The sequence below is a fragment of the Ixodes scapularis genome, unplaced genomic scaffold (assembly GCF_016920785.2).
Source record: "Ixodes scapularis isolate PalLabHiFi unplaced genomic scaffold, ASM1692078v2 PGA_scaffold2__306_contigs__length_199485367, whole genome shotgun sequence".
Lineage (NCBI taxonomy): Eukaryota > Metazoa > Arthropoda > Arachnida > Ixodida > Ixodidae > Ixodes > Ixodes scapularis.
This window is the reverse complement of record NW_024609857.1, coordinates 148,138,837-148,151,991: the sequence shown is the minus strand read 5'-3', so window position 1 is coordinate 148,151,991 and position 13,155 is coordinate 148,138,837. Positions and strand designations below refer to the sequence as shown.

General features: G+C 44.2%; 1 protein-coding gene across 1 annotated transcript in view; it reads right to left on the bottom strand.

The window, feature by feature from the left end:
* The window catches only part of LOC8041498 (39S ribosomal protein L19, mitochondrial), a 28,173-nt gene extending 15,684 nt beyond the window's left edge, over positions 1 to 12,489 (bottom strand). Inside the window, exons 1-2 of the mRNA XM_042292063.1 lie at positions 12,426 to 12,489; positions 12,112 to 12,226 (exon numbers count right to left, since the gene is read on the bottom strand). Coding sequence (XP_042147997.1) covers positions 12,112 to 12,226; positions 12,426 to 12,480 — 170 coding nt within the window. The 5' untranslated portion in view covers positions 12,481 to 12,489. The remainder of the gene's footprint in view (positions 1 to 12,111; positions 12,227 to 12,425) is intronic.
* Between the last annotated feature and the right edge of the window lie 666 nt (positions 12,490 to 13,155).

The window sequence follows — 13,155 nt, the reverse complement described above, 5'->3', positions numbered from 1 at the left end:
GGCAGAGCATGTACAAAGGCTTCACTTCATGCCAATCTGGTTCCTACCCGTACGCGGCACACGCACTTGGTCTGGACAAACTCAAACTTGTTTCAAAACAGCAGGTTGGTCTAAGGCAGGGTGTCCAAGACTTCTGCCGTCAATGGCATCCCCCTCGAGATGAGGGACGCCATTGATGACGCCGAGCTTCCATGATTTCAGCTAAGCACACGGTGCTCGCCTACTTCTATGTGCTGCCGACGGATGGTGCGACACAACAAACGCGAGGATGCAGCATCAGCGGCGCTGAGGCACCTTGACCGACCATCTCCATAAAACGATAGGTGCCAAGCCATTACGGCAGATTTAAATGCAAGCTGAAACGTTGCTCAGGGAAAAAATTCTTGACTATCAAAGCAAGCGATCCACATTAGCATTAGAAAATTTGCCATTACAGGGACTCACGTCACACTGAAGAAAGCATAATAAAATCTTTCCGAAGATTATCTGCTAAAACCAAGACCCAGCTCGGCGACCTCCAAGGGGAAACTCGGTGTGTACCTTTGGCACCTGGGGGGAGGTAGTTGCCCATCGCCGATGCCCTGCCTTTCATCAAGTAGGTAAACATGTTTAAGGACCTCTAGGTTTCAGAGCATTCTCAGGTGTGTGGACCAGGTGGCTCGAGTAGATGGTCGTGAAGATGCGCACATGATACCTTCGGCAGATTTGTTATTTCTTGAGGAACAAGTGCTTTTTGTTTTCACCCATGGGATCAGGAAGGACATGCCGATCCCGTATAACTAAATTTGAGGAGGTACTACTGTTAGTCCTCGGCAGTGAGACTTTAACGTGAACGTTCTTTGGCTAGGTGCTTGCCATTTTGTGAAGCTTAGATGAAAGTAGAACCTGGATAAGAGCGTGACCATTTGAGCGGGGGGGGGGGGAGATGCATTCGCAGTAAGAAAGAGCTTGTGCCAGGCGGGAATCAAACCCAGACCATTTAGATTATTAAGCGAGTGTCTTTCCATCACGTCTCGACACATTGCCGCGAGTCGAGATTATTAATGTGAAACATCTTTTGGCTAGGTGTCCAGCACTTCATGAAGCCCAGATAAAAGTGCGGACGCAAGGCTCTACACCAGGGGTCTCAAACACCCAGCCAGCGGGCCGCATGCGGCCCGCGACTCGTTAGGACGGTGCCCGCAGGCAACCGGCCGCGACTCCCGGTTCTCATGTATCGATCGCTAAAAATGGCATATTCACATAGTTTATACCTATCTGTGCTCATTTGCCTTTTGTTTCGCTTTATTTTATGCTTCCCAGCTTTTTATCATGTTAAACACCTGTAGAACAATAGACCATTTGCTATATTACCCAAGCATCAAGGAGAATGCAGGGACTGGTGTTCCACGCGCCCACATTCGCACACCTTTCCTGTATAAAAGGTTCGAAGTAAATAACCAAAATAAAGCGTTGACGAACGCGCGTGCAAAATACAATTTGTTTTAGGATTTTGCTTTAGAAAACTTAGTACTGTTGAGGCCAGCACGTGCGGCGCGTGGAACACCAATTCCTGCATTCTCCTTGATGCTTGGGCAGGAGCAACTGCCACAGATAAAGCTGTAAGCAAGGAATTCTCGCCTTAAAAACAATATTTCCACTAAAATGCAAGTATTTTTTCAGAGTGTTGTAATAAAAATCTCCAGAAAAGCAAGAACTGTCAACTTAACTGATTCTTTTTTAGACACATGTTGAGCTTGGTTAATTCCTGAGTGAATTGAGCAACGGGAACAACAACGTACTTGCCCTTTCGTTGTATTAAAAATACAAGCACGTTGGCAGGCGGTGTCAATTTAAATTTCAATTCTTGTTATCACATCAGGTCAGGGCCGAAACTAGTCATATAAACAAATAAAATCCAAAGACATCAACTGGCAAAGCTGTGAGTAGAGCACGAGGTCTCTTCTTTTTTAAATCTTTAAACCCCCCCATTCCCTCTTATATTGGCCCTCGACCTCTCCGGGGTGGACTATCTGGCCCCCACACTCAAATGAGTTTGAGACCCCTGCTCTACACTGATTGGTTGACGGGTGGGAGAGGAGGAGTGAGGTGATGAACGCTGATTGGTTAACGGGTAGGTCATGTGATCAGAGGGGTAAGCGAGGAGGAGCTCAACCATTTGTGCATACTGAGAGAGAAGGGCTTTAGAGTATGGAAGGCTGTGGAAGTCTCGCTACATTCTAGGAACTACTATCAAGTGTACACACGGTACGCATTAAACTATCTGATGAAAAGCGCCTGAACTTAGGCGTCTGGCATCTGCAAACTAGAATATTGCTAAACGTTTGTGATGCAAGAATGTTTCATGTATCCAACACAATGGCCAAGCAATCTTTTAGAATACGCTACTTACTGCGGGTGCTCAAAAACAATAGACAACTGGAAGCAACACATCCCCCCCCCCCCCGGGAAGTTCTGTGATGTTTGTTTTTGTTTACTCCTGCACACTTTGATAAAGAACAGCACATTTAAAAAATAATCATCCCATGATTTTTTTTATCAGCTTTCTTTTACACGCAGCAATTAACTCCAATTCCTTACTGCACTGTTGGCGTGATTGGCCGTGACATGTGCACAAGGTTCAAAGTATTGTAGTTTGAAACAGACGACGAAGCTCGACAAGTGCACTGGAAGAAATTTGTTGAATAGAAACAAAAGCAGAAAGCCAGGCAAGTTGGTAAACTTTATAAACATCGTGAACACTTGAGACAAGGCTGACTTCCGGCTACGTTGAAATTAGTTCATGTTTTACGCAGTGTCTAGCATTACGTTTGACGTAACCCCATGGGCGTACCAACCAGGGGGGGCAAGGGGGGCACTTGCCCCCCCAGTTCTCAGAGTGGGGGGGCAAGGCATGCGTTTTGCCCCCCCTGAAACGGCCGCCACTGGGCAGAGCAGACCAGAGTGTCGAACCGAAATTTTTATCGGTTCGGTTCCGGTTCGGGTTCATGGCTTTCGGTTCGGTTCCGGTTCAGTTCCGGGGAGCAAAAAATAACGGTTCAAACCGGTTCGAACCGGTTCGAACCAGTTTGAACCGCTAAATTGATAATATGATTTTCGCGTTGTTCTGGCAATAGACACTATTTACGCCCTGAAACGATTAACTATAAAGTTTCTCCTATCGTCCGTGCAATTCACTTTCGCTATCAGGTACCAAAATTATGGAATTCAGTTATTTAATTTCGACACAACAGTAAAATAAAATCTACATTAATGTACATACATAACGTCGTGTTCGTACGACTGCACATCCCTTTGTATACCAGTTACATATATTTTACCTGAATCAAAATGTTTAAGTACAAGAGTAAAGAGTTGAGCTGGTTGGTACATACTTGTAAATAGATCAGCGTCAAATTTAGAACTATACTGTATTTTATTGTGCTTTCTTCGTGTTTAAGTAAAATTCTAAAGTTCAAGCTGATCCATTTACATGATATAAAATGTCGCAAAGTGTGGTAGGTCGCCTAAAATACCCGTGATTGGTACAACTTTGTGTCGCAGTGTTAAAAATGAAATCGTGATTGTGTCCTTTAACTAAGGAATTAATTGCATCACATAAAATTATGAAATGAGCACTTCGTGCTCATGCTAATTATAAAATAAGGTTTACGAAATACACTTCACAATATATATGTATATGATGACGACACAACTGAGCTAAAAGCAATGAAACGTTCGGAATGTAAGAAAAGTTTTAGAATAATTCCTTTCAGTCTATTTTTTATAGAAAAATCGAGCGGCAATCCAAATGCTTGTTGTTCTAACCAAACATTGTTTACACTCAGCACCGCATGCATGCCACTAATCATGCAGCAAGAAGTAATCGCAATTGTTACTCTAATCTATACGCACCTTCGCACTCAGATCGAATCTGGCCCAAAATAGCGCTTGCCCAAGTGAACATTTTCTTATGCAGAATAAGCTGGCATAGCCTGGCTGTTGAGGTTTGTTCTTGACAAGATGCCGGTCAATGTAATTTGCAAATGAGCATCACCTTTGCTAACTGATGATTTTAACTCGATAGCGTTAAGGAGCTCATGTCGCAGAAAAGCCGATCTGGGTGGCGTGACTGGAAAATCCTGATTGGTCGATAGGTTCATGACGTCAAAGCTACATACCCTCACGCAAGAATTTCAAGCAATCCACAATGCTCACGTGAAACGTGACATCACGCGTGGAATGAGAGTGATTAAAACATGACATGTAATGCGAATTAAAGGTCGCCGTATGTCTCAAATGATTTCACTTTTGAAAGTAATTATTTTGCTTTAAAGAAAAAAAATTCAGAATTTTAGGCGGGATTCGAACCCACGACCCTTTAGTTGCGAGTCAGACGCTTTTCACTATGAACGGCGCGAGCGTCTGGCACGACAAAAACATACTTTTTGGTAAGAGCATTTTTGCAGCAAAGTAGTTTCCGGAGTCACGCTTTTTGTTCTGCGCCAAAGATGCAGGGAAGAGGAACCTTTACAACACAGTATGTTTTTAAAGTTGGGCCATTATCATATGTAATTGACATGAGCCTTTACCCGAATGTTTGGCGGTCCTGATTGTCATAAACCCGAGCACTCGACTAGGGGTTATGAAAATCGATCACGTTACGGTCTCACGTGACTCTCGGTGCGAAATCGTGATGCCATGTTACGTCATGCTGTCAACAATGTTAATACATCTAGTGACTTCCTCAAATAAAACGAGTTGACGCAGTGAGTCACGTGACTTCACGAGGTCACGTGACAACATGTATTGACACCATGACGTCACGTGACAACGTGACACATGGTTAATCATAGTGCCATGAAAACCCACAACTTACCATACTTTTCAATTCTGTATATGACGATTTTTTATTCCCATATGTTCATTTTGTGATACTAACAAAAAAGAAAAAAAAAAGAAATATTACCTTGAACCGTTTTGAACCGGTTGCCGTTATATTTTTTTTCGGTTCGGTTCCGGTTCAGTTCCAAGATGGCGGCGAAAATTTCGGTTCGGTTCAGTTCCGGTTCGGCTAAAAATAACGGTTCTGTTCCGGTTTTCGGTTCGGTTCGGTTCCGGTTCGACACCCTGGAGCAGGCACAGGCCGGCGGCGCCCAAGGAATACCAAGGGCACTGCCCCCCGACCCGCGCGGGCATATTTTTAACGCGCAGGCGATACAAACCCTAGCAACGGTGCTCACGCACGCCGGATTGGCTGGTTCGTAAAGCCTTGCTCCACGAACAAGGCTACACGGTAACCTTACGGAATCCATCCGCGAGACATGGGCCGGACGGGCCGTCCAGACCAGGACGTAGGCCCTTACACAAAATAAAGTTTTGCTTGCTTGCTTGGAGATAGGCGCTGCCGCCGTCATCATAGGCAGCGGATGCAATGCGAGTTTCCGAAGAGGTAGCGTAACTTAGTGGTGAGATGTCTGCCTCATACGTGTCAGACCCGGGTTCTATTTATGGTGTGGGCCGGCTTACTTCTTTTTATTTTTTTTCTCAAACATTTTGTTTTGTCGAGGCATTTGGCGATATTTACATTTCTTTTTTACCATTAACACTAAAAAAACGAATGTTGTTGACGAAACATCGCTAAACTAAATCGTATCGACTCTTTTTACGGAAGTGCATGGGGGGCAGCGGGGCTTGGGTTGCCGACCGGACGCCGCAAAGCGGCGTGTTCGGGGGTTAGGGGGGCTAGGTGGGTTAATAGATTTGTAATTAGCAGCCGCACACCGTCACCGCGAAGCGGCGTGAACGCAGGCGCGGGGGTGGGTTAACGCGCTTCGAGTGATACACGAGCAGCCCATCCGGCGTGAGCGTCGTTGTTAGGGGTTCTATCGCCTGCACCGTAAAAGGAGCAGTGTGTGCACCTCCTGTAGTGGGCAAGAATTCCTACATTGGAGAGAAGCGGGGACAAGCCCTTTCTTCAAATGCGTCAAGTCTCCTTGAGCTTCGGAATACAAAGAAACGCCACTATTCGGAGCTAATCCCACAGTTACTCGACCTCTCTTGCGTCATGTCTGTTCGCTCCCCGCGCCTCGTAGCAGTGTTGTTGCAGTGGGGGGGCTCGTTAAAATTTTGGGGTTTTTTGGACTATCTAAATCACTTTCTTCCTTCCCATCCCCCCCTTTTCTACTACGCATGCTTCCCCCTCTGCAAATATCAGCTGACCTTCCGACCTCTGTTCTCTGTTGATAGGCAAAACAACCACTAAAATTAGAAAGTAATTTGTAATTTGAGTGGAAGTCACTCGGAAAAGTAGTTAAAGTAAACTACTGATTACTAGAATAGAAATGTAATTAAAAGTTACTAAACTACCCAGAAAAGTAGTTAAACTACAGTAACTTGAGTAAAGTAGTTGAACTACGTACAAGTCTGGCCTGGCAAGCGCTCTGCGTAAGTGTTTTCACTGATCTGCCTAGCCCCGCACACCATCACATGGGCCAAGAAAGGTGTAGTTTTACTGCAGAGGAGAAATCAGCAGGGTCCAAGATGGTGACAATGGAGGATGGGGGACTGTTCCAGTGGCTGATGGCTTGAGAAAGGAATGACCAATTGAAAGCGTTCGTAGAGCCAGAAGTGTGTTTGATGGTGCAGACGTTGTTGAGGCGAGAAGATGTTCGGTCGAAAGGTAATAACAAAGTGGTTTTGAGGTCGGGAATGTGGTAGTAGATTTTGTGAATAAGGCACAGCTGAGAGACTTTCCTGCGAAGCTGCAAAAGAGGACATGGTTAGTTCAGTTTTTAGCGCCGAGACACTGAAAGAAAAGTCATAAGTGGATGAAATGAAGCGAGCAGCTCTGTTCTGAACTGCCTCTACAGCGTATTGATCAGGTACAGTCGATGGGTATTCCAGATGGTTGAAGCATATTCTATTTTTGGTCTGACGTACGTGTTAAAGGGCAACTCCGCTTCTTTTCCAGTAGTGCAAAACTATACAGTTCTCTTTGTTATCATCTACAAAACCCCCATGGCAAATATTACGACGGAATTCCGCCTAGAAGTTCATTAAAATCGCTGTCAAAGTTTGACAAGCACGAATCCGCTGGTTTTGGATGAGACGTGCGGGCCAGACAACACTGCCCGGCTGCATTTCCGCTTCCTCCAAATTCCTTCTCCCGGCACGTCCGCGACGTCATCAAACATGTACAGCTTCTTCTTCTTTTTTTTTTTTTCAATTTTATTTTCTTTCTTGGTGAGAGCACGGGTGGCGCCAGCGCCGTGAAAGACGTGAGTGACGCGCTCGGCCGGCCCGGGGCTCGACTATTGATACTACTGAAGCTGCTTTTGTAAGAATTTTGAGTGACAGGTATAATCTATAATCTTCTATAATCTTCTGGGAGGAGAATAGCGACGCCTGTGCTAATCCAGGAGGCACAAAGGAGGATCCTGATAAGAGGAGAGCTCCTTCTTCCCCGTGTATATCACGTGGGTGTACATTCTTAGTGATGCCGAATATACAATGTTGTCCGGCTTTGCCACCGTTTCGGTTTCAGTTTGTGATCATGGATAGACTAAAATTACACGAAAAATATTTTATTTTTCGCGAAACAAAAGATTGGGGATTGTTTTCGAGTGCTTCAAAAAGCAAAATCGGCCACTATCTCAAAATTTTTGAAATTAAGCGGAGTTGCCCTTTAAAGGTTAGCTTAGGGACAAAGGGTGGAGCGATTTTTTAAGTTACGTCTGCTTAGTCCAAGAGTTCCAGATGAATCGGCGGTAATGACTTCAATGTGGTTATTCCAGGGAAGGTCAGATGTTAGTCTTACACCAAGGTATTTATACACAGTAGCGGTCTCAATCAGATCGGAGTCCAAGAAGTAATTAAATGACAGAGTGTTTTTTTTCTTGGTGAAGTGGATTAGTTTGCGTTTATACTTGTTTGGTGACATAATCCACTCTTTGCACCAATTGTTAATTTTATCTAGATCTTCCTGAAGCTGGTTATTATTTTGCACACAAGTTACTTTGTTATGGATGACGCAGTCGTCGGCGAAAAAGCGTTTTTTTGAAGAAATCCCAATGGGAATGTCATTAATAAATATTAAAAAGAGTAAGGGCCCAAGTACGAACCCCAGGGGAACACCAGGAGATACATTTATTAAGGAAGATTCATGATCATCATGGACGTGACCTGTACACGGGAAAAAAGAAAGTCACGAATCCATGCAAACGGTTATTGGTCGAGGCAAAAAGATGATAGATTAGAAAGAAGGCGTTGATGGAGGACACGGCCGAACGCTTTGGAAAAAAAACAAAAAAACTGCGTCAGTTTGGACGTGACATTCAAGGTTAGTGTGCAAGTCATGGATGAAGTCGCAGAGTTGCGTTTCGCAGGAAAGTACCTTTTGAAAACCGTGCTGCTGTTTAAAGAAAAGAAATGGGATGATAGGTGCCTCATGATATTGGAGTAGAGGATATGCTCAAGTAGTTTGCAAGAAATTGAAGTCAATGAATTAGGGCGATAATTAGATGCGGAAGAGCGGCTGCCCTGTTTAAAGACTGGGAATTACCCTTCCCACCTTTTGGTCAGATGGAAGGCAGCTTTGAGATGAGGACTGAATGAAGATGAGTTTCAAATACTCACTAGAAATAACACGGGTGTTTCTTTTAAATTTTAGGGTTGATGTTATCGGTTCCAGCGGACGAAGTAAGTTTTAGTTTATCAATCAATGTTTTAATACCAGCGGAGTTAACGTTAATAGGATGCATGCGCTCGTAAAGCTCTTCAGGGAGAGTGGGGACGAAGTCCAAGCACTCGTTAGTAAACACTGATGAAAAGTATTCGTTAAACACAGAACTATCATGCTCGACGTTGCACATCCGACATTCCTAACTCTCCCCCTCTTCCTAAACGTCCGTGTGTGTCCTAACACCAGAAACCGGAATTTTAAAGGTTAAAAACGGCACGTTGCGAATATGGAACGCGCACTTTCATGCAAAGCTGACGTCAAGTGACTCAAATCGAAAAACATGCATATTTACAGTATTGTTATCTCTTCTGGTGAAGGCTAAACAACCGTTGCATCTGTTTTCGCGCACGAAACGGTGCCTCCCAGAGAAAGTAAGAACGCAGTGATTGTCTTTATTTTAACAATGTAAACACACTTGCAGGCGTGCGCTGATGAAGCCTCAAAATCAAAACTCTCGTAGTGTGATTCGTGACTCCTCCGGCTACTACCCAACCTCGTTGTCACGCCACTTTCTGCAAGCAAACACTAAAATTGCCAGTAAACACACAAAAGCGACATCAATACAATTATCTTGTAGAATATCACCTTATTTAATCATAACTGTTTCAATAGGCACTACAAGTTGTATTTATTTTAAGAAGAAGAAGCAAAATTTTTTTCGTGAGAAAAAACAAAATATCAATGTTAAGTCTGGTAACGTTGTAATTTTGCCGAATCATTGCCACATCTTTAGAAAACTTCGACAAAAGTTGCGCCGAATTTTCGATTAAGGGGGGGGGGAAGAGGGTCGGGTTTGCCCCCCCACTCAAAAACAAGTTGGTACGCCACTGCGTAACCCAATATAAAAATTGAAGTTTTGTCCGACGTAATCCAATATAAAAATTTAAGTTACGTACGACGGAACTCAAAATAAAAGTTAGTTACGTCCTGTGTAACCTATGCGACCTACGTGTATGTTTCGCTTTACTGCCGATACATGACGTGAATACAAAAATATTGTAAATTATTACTGCATTACGTCCGATGCAGCATTTCTGAATCGGTTAAAATCTCAACTCTATCCGTACCTTCAGCTTTGTTGGGAGGGCTGGAGTGTGTTCCTCGCACAGTGAGGCTGCTGAACTTGGGTGGGTCCATCACATACATTTTTTTTCTTTCTCTTCTTTCCCCTGCTTTAAGACAATTTATTGAATTTTTTTTCAATATGAAAACACTTCTTGCTATCCTTGCCGCCTTTTTTACACCTGCTAGCCTTGCTGGCTCGGGCTGAGAGCAAAGTTGATATGGCTAAAGGCCGAGGGTCTATTGTCATTCTCACACCCGGGCGGCCCCCTCGAAACAGCTCTTTATTTAAGACACTCTGGAACAAAACGCTGCCAAAGCTAGTGCACATGGCGACTTAGCGGTATGTGAAGATTGTGCCAGTTTTTAAAATGTCTGCCGGAAACCCTGCTGCTGTAAACAGCACATTCATATCAGATTACCATTCTGTCTCCCTTAATTGCTTCGAATGTCTGCGATTCTCAGAAAGTGTCACAAGAAATAGTCTTAAAGGAGAAAAAATATAGCCTTAAAGGGGCCCTGCGATGACTTTTTTACTAATTTTTAATTTGCATCGAACCTGAGCGCACTGAACGTAGTAACTTAGTGAAACTTTTCTTTTCTCGAAATTCGCTTTATTTTAAAAGTTATAGACAAATTAAAATTACAAAAACAAGCAAGAAATAACCCCCCTCGTGACGTCCTTGGTTGCTTGAGAGTGGCCATGAACTCAAGCAGAAGTAGTGAGCTCATCGAGCGCTCATGGCTGCTGCACTCATGTCGACGGCGCGAGAGGGCGCCACTGAAGCGTGTTCTGGATAGGCTGTATGCAGCGGGCAGCCAGAGCGGCTCTCATTGCATTTGCTGCACAATTAAATACTAATTCGGCATGACACTTCATTGGCCACAAACGACAGCAAACACGGGGTAACGATCAGTTCATAATGGGAGCTACTTTTCGCTGCCATACCGCGAAACGGCCGAACCGCAAGACAAAGCTTCTCGCCGAAGGCCTTCGGAACGCTCGGAGCCGGTCGGATTTTCCTGCCCATACGACTGCAGCGCCGCCGCGTACGTCCGAGACCTTTCCGTGTCAGCGCCTGATCCCACTACTCCTTTCTAGTATGCGCCGCCTTTTCCACCGCTTGGTGGCAGGTATGTCGACGGGTCATTTCTTGTTTCCGTACTTTATGAACTGCATTCGTTTCTTTTTTGATCTAAAATACTGAACAAAAACTACTTTTATAAATAATTGAAACGGTTCACGGCCACTTATATTTTGTATTTCGACTAAAAAGAAGCTTTTAGCTGCTCTGACCAGTAGTAAGCCCAGTACCAAAGACGTCACATTTTGCGCGTTTTCGGTACCGCGGGTCGCCCTCGTCGGTGGAGGAGGTTTCCGCGTCGTCCAGTTAAAATATGACGCACTGATATTTCGTTACTCTCTCCGTGCCCGCTGGCTTGCCCGAACCCCAAGAGACGTGAAAACCGCAAAAGAGGTAGACGCTCAAATATGATTGCAGGGCCCCTTTAAAGGGATGCCGAACCGAAATGAAACACGGCGGCCATGAAACACGGCGGCCAAAGCGTGCAACAGGAGGCTACAAACACCAAAACATCACTCATACAGCGATATCTCGAATAAATGACCATATTTTCTAAAAAGAAAAAGGGACATTTGACAGATATGTCGGTGCCTATTTCTCCAAGAACAGTCGCAAAGGAGAAGGAACGGCATCGCGTCTCCTCCATTTTTCTGCCTTGAGGGGGCGAAGCGAAGAGAGGAGGAAACTAGCTCTGTTGACGTCACGTGCCTCGTAGCCTCGTTCAATCTCAACCTCTTTTTTACGCAAATAGGGCCGTCCATTCGAGATATCGCCTTACAAGTAGTGTTGTAGGGATTGCAGCGTCCCGCCTGCAGCTGCTGCATTGTTTTCTGAAATCCAAATTTCGGTTCACCATCCCTTTAAAGGAAAAACACAAGAAAAAAAAATTAATATGACAGGCATCTGTGCCTGGTGGTACAGACGTAGACGCGATTTTAACCAATTAATGAATGCTGCGTCCAACGTAATGTAGTAACAACTCACGATATGTTTGTGTTTACGTCATGTATCGGCCGTAAAGCGTAAAATTCAATAAGGTTACGTAGGTGACACAGGACGTAACTTCAACTTTTCTTTCCGTCGGACTTAACTTTTATTTTCATTTCGAATTCCGTCGGACGTAACTCGAAACCTTGGGGTAAAGTTACGTCGGACGTAACTGTAGTTGTTATTTCGAGTTCCGTCGGATGTAACGCTAGACACAGCGTGTTTTATTCCTGTGAGCAGGCATCGGAGCCTCACCTGTATTCGGCCAGTTTTTCCGGAATCGGGGAGCGGTGCCTTCTCGGGGCACTCGTTTTCTCAGTTGATGCATCGATGGCTGGGGATGTCTGAACCGAAAGGCACCTGGAAAGGCCTTGGAAAAGGATAAAAAAGGGACTAACGTTTGAATCTTGCATGTGCTCGAGGCCTGGTAAGTGGCAAAAGAGAACGCGGAACTCTTTTTCGCGTACAAGCAAACGACAGAAACTAATTTCAGTTGTAACAATCATACATATTTTCATCGTTTTTATGTGTAACCAATTTTATGAGCTCTAATTTGGCAGGTAACTTACCTTTATGTAGGTAAGCACGCTTGCAGAAGCTAACAAGCGAGCGGGAGGACGCCATTTTGAAAGTTAAACCAGTGTTGCCAGACGAAGAAAAAAAAAGTCAGCAGATTAATCTCCAAAAAGTCTGTAGATTTCAACGAGGTTGGTAGATTTGCACGAAAATCAGTAGATTCTACGAAATTTGTGTTTTGGCATCCTTTGCCATTACCATTAAACCATTTTTCGAAGAAATACTATAGAGCAAAAAATAACATGGTAATAAACACAAATAAAATACGAAAAAACAAGAACAGTTCTCGAGTAATTCTTTATAAAAAAAACAAAGTAAAATGGCACCGTGAATATATATATATATTATCAGCATTGACTAGTGTTGCGATTTCGAGGATTATTCGTTGAAATCGAGACTGAGCCACTTTTGGGATCAACAGATGAGGGCGACCGTGGGACATCCACCTGACGGTTTTAGTGAAACGAAACCAAAACAAGACGTTCAAGCAAGTGCGCGCGTGTATGTTCATTTTATGTCCTCTGCAAGCTGCCATTTTTCCTTACTGGGCTGTGGAAGGTTTTTGACGCAACGCTGTCGGCGCGGAGCACTGCCGAGGCTACGCGTCGTCTGCTGCGGGCTTATATCTTTTTCGCCTGACTCAAAGTTTGCGTTCGCATCTGGAGAAACTTAATTCGTTAGCTTTTTAAGCCACCGAGGAATAGCATTATATTATTTTCTTGC